The sequence below is a fragment of the Podarcis erhardii genome (genome assembly GCF_964252035.2).
Source record: "Podarcis erhardii genome assembly, chromosome: 3".
NCBI lineage: Eukaryota > Metazoa > Chordata > Lepidosauria > Squamata > Lacertidae > Podarcis > Podarcis erhardii.
Genome location: NC_138507.1, coordinates 46,387,781 through 46,405,078, shown reverse-complemented (window position 1 = coordinate 46,405,078; position 17,298 = coordinate 46,387,781). Strand labels below are relative to the sequence as shown.

Below are 17,298 nucleotides of genomic sequence, written 5' to 3'. Positions count from 1 at the left end.
AGATGGTACTGAACTACAACCCCCACCAGCCTCAGCAAGCATGGCCAATGGTCTGGGACAATGGGAACTGTAGTTCAGCAACATCTGGAGGGCCAAAGGTTCCCCATATCTGCTTTAACATCACGTCAGCATTTCACATCGCCCAGTTCATCCAGCCTGATGACTAGCTCTGCAGCACTTGAAATTTGCTTGTGACATTTTGGTTAGTTCTAACAAACATGGCGTCCCACTTTACATTTTGGTGTCTGTGTGTGTGTTTCCTAATGAGTCCAAAACTATGCTTTTTATGTGTTCAACTTACAAATTTTACTGAAGGGAATAAGTGTCCTAAATAAAACTAGGGAAGACAACGGCATGTCTTCTTCCAGTCTTCCAGATCACTTGCCTTTTCAGGCCTTAAGGGAAGTTAAAAAACAAAACAAAACTTAATGCTTTAAATTGGAAAACTACTATTGAACCAGAACTTCACAAAGCATATATTGTAAGTTAACTCAAAATGTGATCTCAAAGACATACAAAGTAGTTAAAATAAAATAGACTGTGTTAAGTGTGGAACAGGGTGCCCTAGGCGCACACCCACTGCCAACAACTGTGTACACACCCTATTTAGTAAATACAGTGGTATCTCTACTTACGTGTCCCTCTTGTTATGTATTCTTCGAGATATGCATGCAGCAAACCCACAAGTATATTTCTGGGTTTCACCGCGTGCGCATACACAGTAGCACTCTATCGCGCCATGCACATGCGCAGAACAGGCACCTCCGGTTGCGGAAACCTCAGAATCTGACTGGAGCTCCAGAACGGATCCCGTCCACAACCAGAGGTACCACTGTACAGGAGCACATACCTACAAACATGTAAATGCCTACCTTTAAATACTACATATATGTCAAATAAATTCCCCAGTTATGTTTCACAATCCTATATTCACATATCTAGTTTTAAGTCCCATTGAACCTACTGTGGCTTACTTTTCAGTAGACATAAAAAAAAAACTTGTCCTGTGAAGTATCTGGTCAGATCATGAACACTGTTTACACGGGCAAAAAAAAATTGGAAAGATTTCAATACTACTAATTATCCAAATATCTATGGTGTTCTAAAAACAGAGCTGATGGACATAAACATGCTACTGTATTAACTTACTCTGAAGTAGTCACTGCAAGCTGCTAGGACTGCCTTGTGGGCATGGAATTTCTTCTCTTCCGCTATAAGAGTTATATCACAGAGGATCCCATCACTTCTTTGCTGGTTCAGAGCAGCCAAGACAGCATCATTATGAGAACTAGACTGGCAAAGCCTCTGGCCAGTCAGCATATCTTGAAAACTGCAAAAGACGAAGAAATGATCACACTCGCAAGCATGAAAATACCAAGAGTGAAAGGCATGCATATGTTTTATACTTTTTCATTTCTAATTACGTCAGTCAAGCATAAAATCCTGCATATTTACTCAAGACAAAAAAAAAAAAAGTGCCACTGAATTGAATCAAACTCTGAAGTGAGAGTAGGATTATAAGTAGGATGATTTGGTACTACTGACACAGGTTGGAAATGGGTTTATTATTATTTCCCCACTCTTGTGCTGTAACTAAAGGTCTATAGCATCACAGTGTGGCAGGGCTATCATTATAGCCCACAATATAAAGATGGACTTAAATCTTTATGTACAACAGCATCACTCTGCAAGACATTCACAATGTGGCCGTTATCTCACAGCTTCAACTGTCCTAGCTATAAAAATAGGCATATTATTGTTGTAAATTGAGGATTAATCCAATTTACTAGGATCCCTCCCAGCCCTCTCAGCCTAATGACTTTAACTGTAGAAGATCCACAATTGCTGGGGCCAACAGTGTAAGAAGCCAGTTAGGCAAATTTAGCGTGACAGATTCACTTTCTTAAATGAGGATTGGCACTGAATGACTGCCTTTTGCAGAAATAATTAAATGGCCAGAGACTTTTGGAAGGCTCATATCTTCAGCAGTCCTCTGCTGGTTCAGACCAAAGGCCCAACTCATCCAGCATCCTGTTTTTCCCAGTGTCCAACCAGATCCCTACGAGAAGTTCTGCAAGCAGGGCATGAGTGCAACAGCAGCCTTTCAACACGTGCTTCCCAACAATTGGGAAGACATATTTAGAGCATGTTGCCTCTGACAGTAGAGGTAGAACATAGAATAGTGACTAGCAGCCACTGACACTGTTACCCTCCATGAATTTGTTGTATCTTCTTTTAAAGCCATCAAAGTTGGTGGCCGTTGCTGCCTCTTACGATAGCAAATTCCATCGTTTTCACTGTGTGCTGAATGAAGATGTCTGGCCCAAGTCTTCAAATATTTAGGTACAATGGATGACTAGTGTTATGAAAGAGGCAGGAAAAACTTCACTCTATGCACTTGCTCTTCACCATGCATAATTTTATACACCTCTATCATATCATCACTTACTTGCCTATGTTCTAAAGTGAAAGTGCCAAATGTTGTAACCTTTTCTCATAGGATTGTTGCTGTATCTCTCTGATTATTTCAGTTGTTCTTTTCTGAACCTTTCCCAGCTCTACAACATCCTTTTTGAGGTGAAATGACCAGGACTGTGCACAGTATTCTAAGTGTGGCTACACCATTTTGGCTGCCCCTTTTTTGTACCTATGTGCAACCTGTCTATTTGTAAATAAACACAAATAATACGAGATGTCCAAATTCTTGAAGAACTGAGGTGCAAGTTCACATCATAGTTCAAGTAGCATCATATATAAGGAGCAGGTGTGGCAGGGACAGGTAAGCAACAGAGGCTAAGGAAAATGGGAAGGTGTGATTGGGAGCAATGGGAGGGGAATAGGTGATTAGGAACATCATGGGAGGCATGTTTCCAACTACCCCACCCTTTGCCCTTCGAAGCCTTATAACAGGCATGGCCAAACTTGGCCCTCCAGCTGTTTTGGGACTACAACTCCCATCATCCCTAGCTAACAGGACCAGTGGTCAGGGATGATGGGAATTGTAGTCCCAAAACAGCTGGAGGGCCAGGTTTGGCCATGCCTGCCTTATAAGAAGCTGCTGCAGGAGAGGGACTGTGAGCAACTAAGGATAAACTGTGTTGCTCCCTTGTTATTTTTGCTACTGGTTGCTGCATGTTGTTTAACTCATAGTGTTCTATTTATAGTACAATCATACCTTGGTTCTCAAACACCTTGGTACTCATATGTTTTGGCTCCCGAATGCCGAAAACCCGGAAGTAAGTGTTCCAGTTTTTAACGTTTTTTGGAAGCCAAACATCCAACGCAGCTTCCGCTTGAGTGCAGGAAGCTCCTGCAGTCAATCAGAAGCTGCGTCTTGATTTTCAAACACTTTTGGGAGTTGAGCAGACTCCCGGAATGGATTAAGTTCGAGAACCAAGGTTCCACTGTATTGAAATGTAGCTTTTTGTATGTTGTTTTATTTCTGTTGTGCTATGTTTATGAAATTGTTACTGCTTTGAAATATTATTACAAAATTGTTTCTATTTTACTGTTTTTGCCTTGTTATTATGAACTTGTTACTACGTTATTGCTTTCCTATGTTACTATGGAATTGTTACTCTGTTATTGTTCTGCTATGCTGTTATGAAATTTGGTAGTGTTTGTTTGAAATTCATCCCTGTTTCTTTGTCGCAAACTGCTCTGAGCATGATTTTTCTGTAGGAAGTAAAGGTAAAGGGACCCCTGACCATTAGGTCCAGTCGTGACCGACTTTGGGGTTGCGGCGCTCATCTCGCTTTACTGGCCGAGGGAGCCGGTGCACAGCTTCCGGGTCATGTGGCCAGCATGACTAAGCCACTTCTGGCAAACCAGAGCAGCGCACGGAAACGCTGTTTACCTTCCCGCCAGAGTGGTACCTATTTATCTACTTGCACTTTGATGTGCTTTCAAACTGCAAGCAGCATACAAATAAAATGAAGGAATGAATGACTTCAATTACAGATACTTTAGTGGTTTAGTTACACTAAAGGGAGGGAATCCAAATGCTTCTTGGGAATGGCGAGTTTTTAGTAGAAACTACAAGGAAATAGGGGAGTAGATCACATAGAGGCGTTCTTGGAGGCAGTTCCAGGCAAAAGGGTCAACAAAGAGAAATGGGTGGAGCCACTTCAGACAGCAGGGAATCTTGCTGAGGGTGGTGGCGCTTGAATAGCAAAGGTCAAAGGAAAGGACCTGTCAGGGGATATAAGAGCAGAAAGACAAGGAGGGCCAAGGCCACAGAAGGTTTTGAAGACATAGATAAGAAGTTAGCAGTAGTTTAATCCACACCAAGCACTTGTGCAAAGTTGAATAAATAAGCTAATGTTCCATCCTGAACTTTGGAGTTAGGGAGACCTACACATGAACAAAACAAATATTCCCACTAGACAGGCAGAGGCACTATTGTCTAATCAGAAAATAAAACATCCAAATGGCTGTAAAAACAGATATGAGAGTCACCAGTCCCCATTATGTAGCTAAACAATTATAGCGGGGGGGGGGGGGAGTCTGAAAAGCTTAGTATGTCCTTTTCACAAAATTGTTACATGTATGTGGACTTATTGGGACACCAACACATGAGGTGTGCAAGGATTTAGTTTCTTTTCCTCCATTCACTTTATAGTTCCAATCATTTCCAACCACTCATATCAAGATTCTCAAATAAAAGGGCCACTTGGAAGGGTTGAAATATTTGACTCCTTACCATAAAAAATTAATGTTCATGCATGATTTGGGAAAAAGGTTTCACATAGTTTGGTAATCCTAAATCAGATATAACCTCCCAACACACAAAACTGTTAAAGTGTCCATACACTAGAATATCTTTCTAAATATATTACTGACTTCTTTTGATATAACTGACAATTTGTGGCAGCACTTTAAAAAAGGAAGAAGAAGAAAGATGCAGAGCCTCCTATACAGTATTATGACAGCAAAAATACTATTTTGAAATTCTCTGCTCTGTCATTCAGATGAAAAGCCTACGTTGGAACATTATATTCAAATAAAATGGCTCTTCTGCTTTTTACTACATGCACACAAATGTTATTATAAATATCCTACAGACAGATAAGTGTGCTAAGATATCAAGTGAAAATGTTTTAGTTTGAATCTGAGCCTAATTTTGTGAACTGAATAGTTTGAGAGGTGTGACTTTATTTCATAAAGAACTTGAAAGGGCAGGGGGTGTTTCAGAGTTCATATTTCTTTCTCTTTTAGTTTTTAAGAAGCATGCACAGAATTACATGTGAAATATGTAAAGATATAGTTATCAGAGCAATTACTCTATAAAAATGACCTCCTGCTGTTTGATGCATAATCCCATCACAGTAACCATCACAACCAATTTAATTGCCTTAATCAAATCAATTTGGGGAGGGACACATGGAGAGAATCTCACTGTTCTTTCTCCTTGATTGTTCATCATCAATGACAATAAAAACAACCTGTCCCCAAAGTTTAAATGGCAATCTACTGGCTGAGCCCATGAGGACCAACACAATGCTACTCAGTTTTCTGCCTTTACCTGCTTCAGCACTGACAGGAAGGCAAATCCTTTTTGTGTTAGGATGCTCAACATGCAAATGAGCTGAGAAATCACAGAAGGAGCAAATCTTTTACACCAGGCTTCCTCAACCTCGGCCCTCCAGATGTTTGGAGACTACAATTCCCATCATCCCTGACCACTGGTCCTGCTAGCTAGGGATCATGGGAGTTGTAAGCCAAAAACATCTGGAGGGCAGAGGTTGAGGAAGCCTGTTTTACACCATGCATAAATATTTCTATGGGGGTAAGTTGCAGAGAAAAAACCACACAGAAGCCTAACACAAGAGCAAAAAGTAAATCCTCCTGGACATGTCTCGGCACAGTCATTTTGATGTAATATTTATGTATGCAATTTGCCATCCTCTAGGCTAGCATACAGTGAATGAACACACACTCGATGGAAACTGGCAGGACAGCTCCATGAACTATACCTGAGGCACACCTCAGACGGCATCCTTCAGCTTTGCCCTTCTGAACCTCTTGCTTCTTAAAAAAGTATCGGGAAAACAGTGCACATTCCAGCTGCAGAGAAAAGGAAGAAAACAAATAATAGTTAGAATTAAAAGCCCAAACTTTTGTTCACTGTACAGAAAACCCACCACTTCAAAAATAATCAATATATGTGGCAAAGGATATCGACATCTCTTATTAATGGAACAGACTGGCTGCAACAATTTGATGACATAATGGAGCCATACTAATTATAAAACCCTAGATACTTTTTTGTGGGTGCAAATTAAGATACAGGAAGTAGCTTTAGTAGAATACTCATTGCCTGATTGGTGCATAGCTTCCAATTTGTCAGTGTTAATTTTATGTGTATACTACTTTCCATGTGTGCTCAGATGCTTTACATGAAGCTGATATTGTGTTACAATATTAAAAAAGCCAGCCCAGAAAAAATAGTCTGCAATAACTCAATAGTTACAGCACAACAGATACTTAATATGATGCATAACTAATACAAGTGTTAGATAAGATTCCACTAAACAATTCATCAAAAAATATTAGCGCACCATTCAAAAATGGTTTGCAAATACAAAAGAGAAACAAAAATATTCCAACAGGAAGAGAAATACCTAATTAATACAGGTTATAGCAAAATCAATAATCATTAAACAAATCCACAGGACAAAGTGCATAATTAAGAACCAACAAGACTACATTAAAATCCAATACTGACTTGTCCCTTTCACAAACTTGATTCATATGCTCCACCTGATTAAATATACCATCATATTATCATATTTTTCTTGCTTTCACCAGGGAAAAATACAACTAACTTTCCTTGTCCGCTCACAGGAGGTTAACAAATTGTGAGATTAAATTTTCCATTTAGCACAAAACCAGGGTTCGGGTTTGTGCTAAATGGAAAACCTATGGCGTACAATGTGTAGTTGACACAAGTCTCAGGACTCTAGGAAATATGAAAAGCATTATTTATTCCATACACACTGCTGGACAATTTTCTGTCTGCATGGCATCTTTTCCAAAAATTATTTCAGTACACTTCCAATCAGTTTTAACCTTCTGAAGTCTTAGTTGAGCAAAAGCATGAGCATTATAGCTTCAAACTTTTAAAATCTGATTTAAGGGCTGTTTATTTAAATCTCCCCAAAAACAACAACAACCACCCTGCAGGAATTTTTGCAGAGGCATTTTAGTCCAAGAACTGGAGGGTTATTGCAGAGATTCCATAGTCCCTATTGGGTTGCCATTAAACTCATATTCTGAGTGCTCTTCATTTTTTTACCAGTTCACCTCACAGCCCATATCTGTCTAGTAACCAAAAAGTCTAAGCCGCAGTTAGAGGAGGACTGGATACAACAAGGAGTGGCAACAAAAAGACAGAGCCAGAGAGTCAGATGATGCAAGTCCATCAGTAATTGTTCCCACATGAGCCTTACTAGGTGTGTCTGCAGATGTTTACTGTATTTTGAAGCTTCCCTTCAAGCAAAGGTGAAACAGTGTTTCCAGCCACCCTTGTTTTCCACGTTCCAGAACAGAAGTCTTTCAGCACCAGTATGTTTTGAAATGGGTTCACGCCTCAAGTGCAGAAAAATAAAGCAGTGAATATGCATATGTATGCATGCGACCATAAGGCTTAACCTAACCATATGGCCAGAGGCTATAGATATCCAGCGATCTGCACAACTGATAAGTTTTACATTAAAAAATAATATTTATTCTCAGAAATACAACAGGAAGCTCTTCAATGTCATTCTCGTCCTCACACCTGAGAATGCTCCACATATGAAACACAGTGAAATGGCAGAATGCACTAAACCAGAGATAGCCAATTTGGTATTTCCATATGTTGCTAGACTACAACTCCCATCATCCAATGTGCAGGCTGATGGGAGTTGTAGTCCATAAATATTGAAAGGGCCCCCGCATTGGCTACCGCTTGAATAAACCATTTCAGAGTATAGTAAAGATGTCCCTGCAAACAGAAAGCAAGTACCGCAACAAAAGGACTGAGCTAGAATCCATATACTTAGTTTCCTTCATACAGAATTTTGTTTGTGTTTCATGTGGGGAAACATTCAAAAATTGTGCCCCTCACTGGGAGGTTTATACTTCAACCTATGTCCTCCAAAAATCTATCGCTTCATTTTATTTTATATGTAGACCAAGACTAACAGGAGCTAGCAAAGAGAAAAGCAGAGCTGACAACTTCAAGCATTGTGAATCCAAGTTATTTTTCACCTTTCAGAAGGGATTGTTGTCTGAGAGATGAGGTGGTCTCACTCTACGTATTTATCCCATAATTGTGCAGCCCCCACCATCCATCACACCATCACTTTCATCATTCTATTAGACATAATAATATGTTTATGCTGCGTAGCAGATACAAATGGGTTCTGCCCCAAAATCAGAATTTTGCACTATGTGCCAGCAATTTTAAAACCGAGAAAGTTCACAGAGGCACTACCTTCAGGGTTGCACTCTATTGATAATGTCAGCACGACCAGCAATTACTGTTTTAATAAGCCCAAGCATTCCCATGTAGAATATTTGATTCCAGCTGCTTTGATCTACTACACAGCAGTAGCAAACACTGCCCTGGAAAGGGTGGGCTGACTTGAAAAGCACATTCTGCTCCAGGAAGGACGTTATGACCAGATTAAAGCTACAAACCCACAGGCACAGCACATCCCATGAAACAAAAACACTGAGCAATTTCAATCTTTCAAAACCACTAGGAGCTGTAGTGTAACTGATTTGTTAGAAAGCACAAATATTCCTTCCTTATTTGCTTTAGAGAGAGACAACAAACAAAATGCCCTTCTATTTTTTTAAAGCTTTGTTTTTATTATTTTATTGCTGAAAGTCATACAGGTGACAGGCATTGAATATTCTCAGCAACAACACAGGAAAGATTTAAAAGCACAGTGGGGAGAACCAGAAAGCTAAAACTGTTTTTGTGTTATTTTTAAGCACATAGTCAGTGCTGGAGGGTGTTAAGTATGTTAAGATCTATACTGTACACAACTGAAATAGAATTTAAACCTCGTGAATTTAAACATTTGCAACAGTTCCAGTTGGATTCACTTGCTCATTTTATTGCCAAGAGTTAGAAAAAGCCAGGAATCTGTCTACATTTATTCAGGATAAAGCACACAGTGATGGGAAATGTTTTAGACGTAATAAGGACACCAACCTGCTCACTAATGTTATGAATTCTTTTTATATAATGTCCATCAAGTTAACTGTTGTTTGACTATAAGTTTCAAAATTGTATTACTGTACGCAAGAACTAGGAATCACCAAACTGTCTTCAAAAATGGAAATAAGAGTGGCTAAAGCAAACATCATTTTTGTGCTTTTGTGAATTTGCTGCCAAACAGGATCTCAGGTGTAGGAAGACAGCTGAAGGTCTATTTCCATCTTCCCAACTTCAAAGCCAATGAAATTTATGGTCAAACATAGTACTGACAATTGCTTTTTTGGGTGGGTGGGGGTGGTATTTAGATAGAATGTCCTGTTCATCGCCTATGAAAAGTGAAGGGAAATCTCATACATAGTATCCTTTATTATCAAATGCCAAGAGAGTTTACAAAATATATTTAAACAGCATATACTCAAAGCAACAGTAACTCAAAACATCACTGCAAGAACCGCAGTAGGAAAACTAATCAAATAATCATTAGAATTTCCACTTAAATTACACCACATACAGAGGACTGCTACTTTCTCCCCACTTTTTAAAACAACAACAAATCTTGCTCCTGTACATTTAATGATACCTGAACACATATGCTTAGCAGGCGAAGCCTTTTTCCTAGCCCCTTAGCTTCATGGCAAGAAAAGCATTGTGTGTTACATTTCTGCATGTCTAGGTACTGTTAAAGGGAACCAGAGGAAGACCATTAAAAAATATGGCAGGCCAAGTAATGTTAGCAATCCTGTATGGAAGACAGTGCACCACTATGGGAGCTGCCTGTCTGCAGATGGAAGCAAGGCACAGAGAAGAAAAAAGGAGGCAAAGGACACAGAACAGAGTAAGGGGGGGGGATGTCAACAGCACTTACATAGCTGCTCTAATTCATCTTATTGTCAAAAATAGAGAGGTTGCTTAATATCTCCACCTCAAAATGTAGCAGGTAATGGGAAATACCTCTGTCTGAGATCCTGAAGAGCCAGTGTCAGTCAAAGTAAATAAATACTAGGCTACATGAAAAATTAGGAAGTGATCTTCCTGTGCCGGTGTGGACAGAACAGGAGTATGACTTCCCCCTATTCATGTGATACTTATTCAGAGTTATCAAATCACAGCACGAACCACCACAACCACAACTCCAAGGTACCACTGCTCAACAGAGAGAAAACAGCAATTGCCTGGAAAGTGGTTGGGAAATGTACTTCTGCGTACAGTGTTTTGAACTATACAGAACTAAGGAAATAACCCCTGAGAAGAAGCAAGTATCACCTGACTTCATTTACAGGAATCTGCCTTATTCCATGTCAGACTATTTGGCTACCTCGGCCACTATTTATTGTCTGTTCTGTCTGGCAGCAGCTCCCCTGGATCTCTGGCAGAGGAAAATCTTCTCTGTCACTAGCTACCTGATTCTTTTAACTCTGGAGCCATCAATGTGTTGCCAATGGATGCCTCACGGCAATGTTAGGGTGATTGCCAGACTCCCCTCCATGCTCACTTGCTGAACAAAATGAGCTCTGTGGCTGCAATGTTCGCTTGGACCTTTATGTTGGGCCTTCTCTGTCTGTGTGGGTCTTCTTTCCATCCCAATCGGACAGCAATGATTAGTATTTGGATTAGTGTGAGAGAACAGAAGAGGTGAGCAGGGTTCAGAGCAAGCTGAGCATTGGAGAGCTAGCAATCGTGACCCCTCTCCAAGTTCTCTTTCGGCCAGTCAAGTTAATGTCTGGTATTGGGAATTCTGCTAAAGGGGGAGCATTGGAAAGGTCTATAGGGGAGTGGGCTGTGGGTGGGAAAGGGTTTGGCACTGTGTGCCTCTTTCACTATTAAAAATCAGACATGCATCCTACTTTCTCCCTCTATGTGATTTGAAACATATCCATGTTTATGTAACAGAACATGTACTTTATTGGATATTTTGAACTGGGTGGGGTGGGGGGAGATATTATTGATGGCTAGAGGAGCCTTCAGTGACAGGTCAGAGACAGGTTATAATGAGAGCATGTAGCAGTGTCTCAACTCAAGGTATATCTGGATGCAACCAATTTGGCCTGGTTTGGAGACCGAAACTCTGGTGGATGACCCATGCTGGAACATGAACAAGGGGAGTATTGCAGGTGGAGCCTAATCAGATTTAGATACCAAACACCTTCTGGGTTGCCTAGCCATGGTTGGACTGGAATGCAGGTTGGCAGCAACTACAGTTCTTCCTAGAAAAAAATAGTGCTGGTACTCACCATGAAGTTGTTACAGTAAGTGCCATACTTTAAACATTTGGAGAGGGAAAGGTGTCAGTATTGCGTACCCTTGAGCAGCCCTAGAAAAAGGCACTGTTCTGATGAGTCATTCCCTGAAGGCGCTGAACTAGAAACTTCTGTTCCACCTTGTGCCTTTTGATTTACTGAGTGCTAAACAGATTCAAATTGGATCCTGTTCCCTACACAGAGCAAAGGCATCCTGCTTAGGGCAGGGATTCTCCTCCCTCCTCCAATGAGAAACCTTTGTAATTGATAAATTTAAAATATTCCTAGAAACGGATAAAACATGTCCTAAACAGGCAACTTTCAGGAGAGAACTACAGAAGCAGGTTGTTGATTTTCTCTCCATACCCAGGAGAGAAACTTAGGGCCCATTCAGATGGCCTATTTATTGAGCATTCATTCTAATTTGCTTACATAAAGCTTACGCGGAGGTTAGTTTATATCCAGTATATACTGGGAAATAATTGTTATATGGGACCATGGGAAAGCAAAGCATCTGCTAAAAGAATGACATTCTTAACACCTTAATTCTTAATTAGGGTTGCCATATTGTGAAGATCAAAAAAGAGGACGCATTTGTCAACTTCTACTTATAACTATGGATCGCTATGATGACTCTAGCCATGAAAAAAAGGATGTGTCCTGGAAAAAGAGGACATATGGCAACCATATTCTTAATGTCTTCCCCAGGAACTGTCACAGGCGGAACAAAGCAAGTTGACAGTTGGCGGGGGGGGGGGGGACAGGGTACTTACTTAGGTAAAGGTAAAGGTACCCCTGCCCATATGGGCCAGTCTTGACAGACTCTAGGGTTGTGTGCTCATCTCACTCTAGAGGCCGGGAGCCAGCGCTGTCCGCAGACACTTCCGGATCACGTGGCCAGCGTGACGATGCTGCTCCGGCGAACCGGCACCAGAACAGCACACGGAAACGCCGTTTACCTTCCCACTATAAAGCGGTACCTATTTATCTACTTGCACTTAAGGGTGCTTTCGAACTGCTAGGTGGGCAGGAGCTGGGACTGAACAATGGGAGCTCACCCCACTGCGGGGATTCGAACCGCCAACCATGCGATCGGCAAGTCCTAGGCGCTGAGGTTTTACCCACAGCACCACTTAATTCTAGTTCAGTAATTACCTTGGGCATCTGTAAAATTAAAGTGTCAGCTTTTAGTATCCATGCAACTAACCACGGCCAATATGAAGCTCAGCTTTCAATTCAGTACAGTCATACCTCGGGTTGAAGTAGCTTCGGGATGAATATTTTATGGTTGCGCTCCACGGCGACCCGGAAGTAATGGAGCACGTTACTTCTGGGTTTTGCCGCTCACGCATGCACAGACACTCAAAATGACATCACACACATGTGCGGAATCGCCGAATCACACCCCGTGCACACGCAGACATGCGGACGCAGGTTATGTTTGTTTCTGGATGTGAATGGGGCTCCAGAATGGATCCCGTTCGCATCCAGAGGTACCTCTGTATAGTACTCCTTCACACAGCACAGTTAACCTATGGAAATCACTCCTACAATAAGCAGTGATAGCCATCAACATGGTTGGCTTAAAAAAGAGAATTAGACAAATTTGTGGAGAATAAGGCTATCAGCAGCTACTAGCCCAAGTGGCCATGATTTGCCTTCACTATCAGAGGCAATACGCATCTGAACACCAGTCGCTGACAACCGCGGGAGGTGAGAGGGCTGTTGTGCTCAGGTCCTCCTTGTGTGCTACCCACAGGCATCTGGTTGGCCACTGTGTGAAAAGGATGCTGGACTAGATGGGCCACTGGTCTGATTCAGCAGGCTGTTCTTATGTTCGCAAACTGGCTAGTTCAATGCTTGTCTGTCTCTGTCTCTGTCTCTGTCTCTGTGTCTCTGTCTCTGTCTCTGTCTCTGTCTCTGTCTCTCTCTCTCTCTCTCTCTCTGTGTGTGTGTGTGTTTTTACTATCTTAACTACCTAGTCCAAGCCTGGGAGTTGATTTACACCACCATTTTGACCTGACAGAAGAATCAGAATTGAAACGGAACGTTTTAGGCAGGAGTCTGTTCTGAAAGATTTACCTTTTGTCCAGACAGTTAGGCAGCTCATACTGAGTTGACCCATATTTCAAACACCCCTCAATTCAAAAAGTGGGTCAGCTGATTAAGGGCTGGCTGGTGATCTGTGCATGCAATGAACTACTCATGCATATATTTTTGCATATGGGGAAAAAAAAGTCACCTTAGGCTAACTTCATTCCAGGTTTCTGCCTCGGCAAAATGGATGCACTAGGTTTTCCACACTTAATTCCCTTGAACAATAATAAAATAAAATTACATTTTTAATCAGTGTTATCATAAAATATAAATAATATTTGTCAGAATTCCCATAATTAACTGCTGGTACTCTGGGTCCTTAGGGACTCCTATGACAACAAGGAGATATAAGTCGTCACTGCCACCTGATTTTGAAAGAGAACAAAATCAGCTTTATGGACATTGGGTAGCAGCAGAAGGCTAAACAATTAGCACAGCACACTCTCATAGCAACTTTTTCCCTTGGGATCTTAAATGCTACCTACTTAAAAACCTAAGGCTGCTATTCTAAACACCCTTACTAACATATAACTTCTACTGAACACAACGGGACTTATTACCAAATAAATAGGCATATAATTGTACTGCAAGGATTAATATTATATATTTCAATGCCAGTAACATTGGGTATTATTTGCACTGAAATATATAATCTTAAAAAGATTAAATGAGATCTTTTACACACCAAGTAATCTTTTTAAAAACCACCTTGGTAACAATTTAAACTTTGCTCAGACGCTAAAATAATAGCAAGGTAAAAGCCTAGTTTCAAATGACCAAGTGACGTATAAGTATAGAAAACATTAAATTCAGTCCTGCACAGTTTTTAAGTAATCACAAAAAGAAACTCAAGTAGAAGAATAGTTCATATAGGGTTGGCACATTTTCCAGCAGGTCTGCTGTGTCCTTTAATGGCTCTATGAAAGACAGAAATTCATTTTTTAAAAAAAATTAAATATTTTTTATTTAATAGAAATTCATAAAAATAAGCTTTGTCCACCACACAACGATGAGCAGCATCACCTGGCCATTTATGCACTGAAAGGTATTGAAATGCACAGGTTCATAAATCACCTAACAATTTTGTCCATTTTCCTGTTAAGCAACCTGAAGATTGGAAAGTACAGAGCACACACTCCCCGAAAGCAGGAGAATAATCTGAAACGGTGATAGGGGAACCTGTCCAGATGTTCTTCACTGGGACTCCCATCACCCACCCTCAGGCAGCACAGCCAAGGGCCCCTGATGATGGGAGTTGTAGTCAGACGTGAGCACCTCCCTCATCTGAAGGGTTGCAGAGAAACGAAAGAACCGGGCTAAACCACTTGTGGATTGAACCCTTTCCCCTGAAGCAATTCTGCTCCCCGCTATTATGCAGCCTTGTATTCTTACAGGCAGGGAGCGAACGCGAAGAGGCGGCCTTTGTGCCTTCAATAGTCATGCAGAATGGAAAACGGCGGCATTTCCTCACCTCCTGCTCAACAGGACAAGCAGCACCTGCCAACCCCCCCCCCCCCCACTCCTTTTGCATGGCACAAAACCAACACTGCCATCCCAAACACATTTGCTCCAGCGGAACTCTTCCCGCCTCCCCCCCACCCCCACCCCGGCCCGTTTCCTCCGTGGCGCTGTCCTTCCCCCCCCCCCGAGCCCGAGCCCGCGCCCCCCAACGGGCTCCGCAGAAACCGAGCCGCCTGCGAGTCAACTTGAAACCGCCCGCGAGGGCTGCAGCCGTGGCGCCGGCCTCTCGAAGGCGCTGTTTGAGGTTGCCCTGGCAACCGGGCAGCGCAGACGGGGCGGGTGGGGGGGGGAGAGAGAGGACCCCCTTCGTTATTGGCTGAGGGGCAGCCCAGAAAGCTCCGCTTCACGAGCCGCAGAACTCAAGTGGACTTTTTTTTCCCCCCGTTTGCCTGCGGCACTGGGGCAGTTAGCCCGGCTGAGGCGCTGCTGCTGCAGCTGCCGCCTCTTGCTAAGCAGGGCCCGCCGTCCCCTCCGCCCCGTGCCCTTCCGACCAACGTCACCAGCAGAACATTATGCATATATTTGGAAGGGGACCCCTCACCCCCCCCCCCTTGAAGGTCCCTGAGCCGGTGGTTCAGCTGCCCGAGCGAGCGAGCGAGCGAGCTCCGCGTCCTAATCCCGCCGGGCTTCCCGCGCGCGCTCACCTCTCAAGGAGACGCCGCGTCCCGCTTTGTCCCCGGGCTGCTCTGAGGAGGAGCCGCGGCGGCGGCGGCGGCGGCGCCTGAGGGAGAGAGGCGCCCAGCGAAGGCGCACCACTTCTGGCAGCCGGACGACCTCGACTGCGCTCCACTCGCTGGTACGCGGCGGCGGCAGGAGGAGCAGCAGCAGCAGCAGGAGGAGGAGGCGCCGCTCTTTCTCCCACGCTCTCCTTGCCTTGCCTTCCCCGCCTCCCCTTCTCCTTCCAGCCGGGTCTCCTCCTTGCCAGTGCGCAGAAGCGGCGGCGGCGGCCACGCATTGTGAGCGGGCGGCGAAGCCGGAGGACGCCGAGCAACACACCTGCCGGAGGAGGAGGCGGAGCCTGAGGCTCCTGGGACGGAAAAGGAGGCGGCCAGGGGAGGGAGTCCCGCCCGCCCGTGTTCAGCGCCGTCGCTTAAGCGTAGCTGCAGGCGCTTTGGAGGGGGATCAGGGCAGCCTGGAGCCCCACACAGCTCACGGGCCTTTCCAACGGATCCGACCCTAGGAAGCCATACCTAGGGGCCGAGGGGTCTTCGGGCCACCCAAAATATTTGAGGGGGGCCGCCTCCAAGTTGATGGGCATTGCCATTCAAGTGGCTGCGCGCGCCGCATCATGGCCCCTCCCCAATGTTTTATTCAAGTTGGCACCCCTGAGTCCAACGCAGACTTCCATACCCCTCTGTGGGCTCAAGATGTTTTGTCCCAAGGGAAGAGGGCTCCCCCTTCAAACCCGTGTGCTGTAGTTAGAGATTCCAAGTGATCCTCACTGTTACGATTTGGCAGCAAGTGACTTTTCAAATTGCTTTCTCTTATGCTGCCCGTTAGAACCCATTAGTTGTTGCAAAGTGAGTAGATGTGTGTGTGTGTTGCTTTGATCCAATTTGCTCTGGAATATCACTGATGGAGTAGGTGGAAAACCCTGTCACTGCCCCCAAAAGTGTTAGGGTGCAATGTAGAACCAAAGATCAAGCGCCACAATTTTCCTCTGTAAAGTTGCCATATCAGGCACTGCATGCAGTGTTGCCAACTGAAGAGGACAAAACAGTACCATTTTGATCCTGTACTTTATCTCCAGTATTAATGGAATCCTATCAATTTTGAGACGTGCTTGGGGATGACTTAATTATAACCTAGGCAAAGTTCACTGGGTGGCGCTGTGGGTTAAACCAAAGAGCCTAGGACTTGCCGATCAGAAGGTCGGCAGTTTGAATCCCCGTGACGGGATGATCTCCTGTTGCTCGGTCCTTGCTCCTGCCAACCTAGCAGTTTGAAAGCACATCAAAAGTGCAAGCAGATAAATAGGTACCGCTCCAGCGGGAAGGTAAACGGCGTTTCTGTGTGCTGCTCTGGTTCGCCAGAAGTGGCTTAGTCATGCTGGCCACATGACCCGGAAGCTGTCTGCGGACAAACGCTGGCTCCCTCAGCCAATAAAGCGAGATGAGCGCCGCAACCCCAGAGTCGGTCACGACTGGACCTAATGGTCAGGGGTCCCTTTACCTTTACCTTTTAAAGTTCACCTGCTCTCATAACTCATGCTGCTCACAAGGAATAAAG

At 43.5% G+C, this 17,298-nt stretch overlaps 1 protein-coding gene across 3 annotated transcripts in view; it reads right to left on the bottom strand.

Moving 5' to 3' along the window:
* Positions 1-16,062, bottom strand: part of KLHL32 (kelch like family member 32) — a 68,766-nt gene extending 52,704 nt beyond the window's left edge. For all 3 annotated transcript variants that reach the window (XM_081857089.1, XM_081857090.1, XM_081857091.1), the window contains exons 1-3: positions 15,714-16,062; positions 5,976-6,066; positions 1,150-1,330 (exon numbers count right to left, since the gene is read on the bottom strand). In XM_081857089.1, coding sequence (XP_081713215.1) covers positions 1,150-1,330; positions 5,976-5,998 — 204 coding nt within the window. In that variant the 5' untranslated portion in view covers positions 5,999-6,066; positions 15,714-16,062. The remainder of the gene's footprint in view (positions 1-1,149; positions 1,331-5,975; positions 6,067-15,713) is intronic.
* Positions 16,063-17,298: the final 1,236 nt, after the last annotated feature.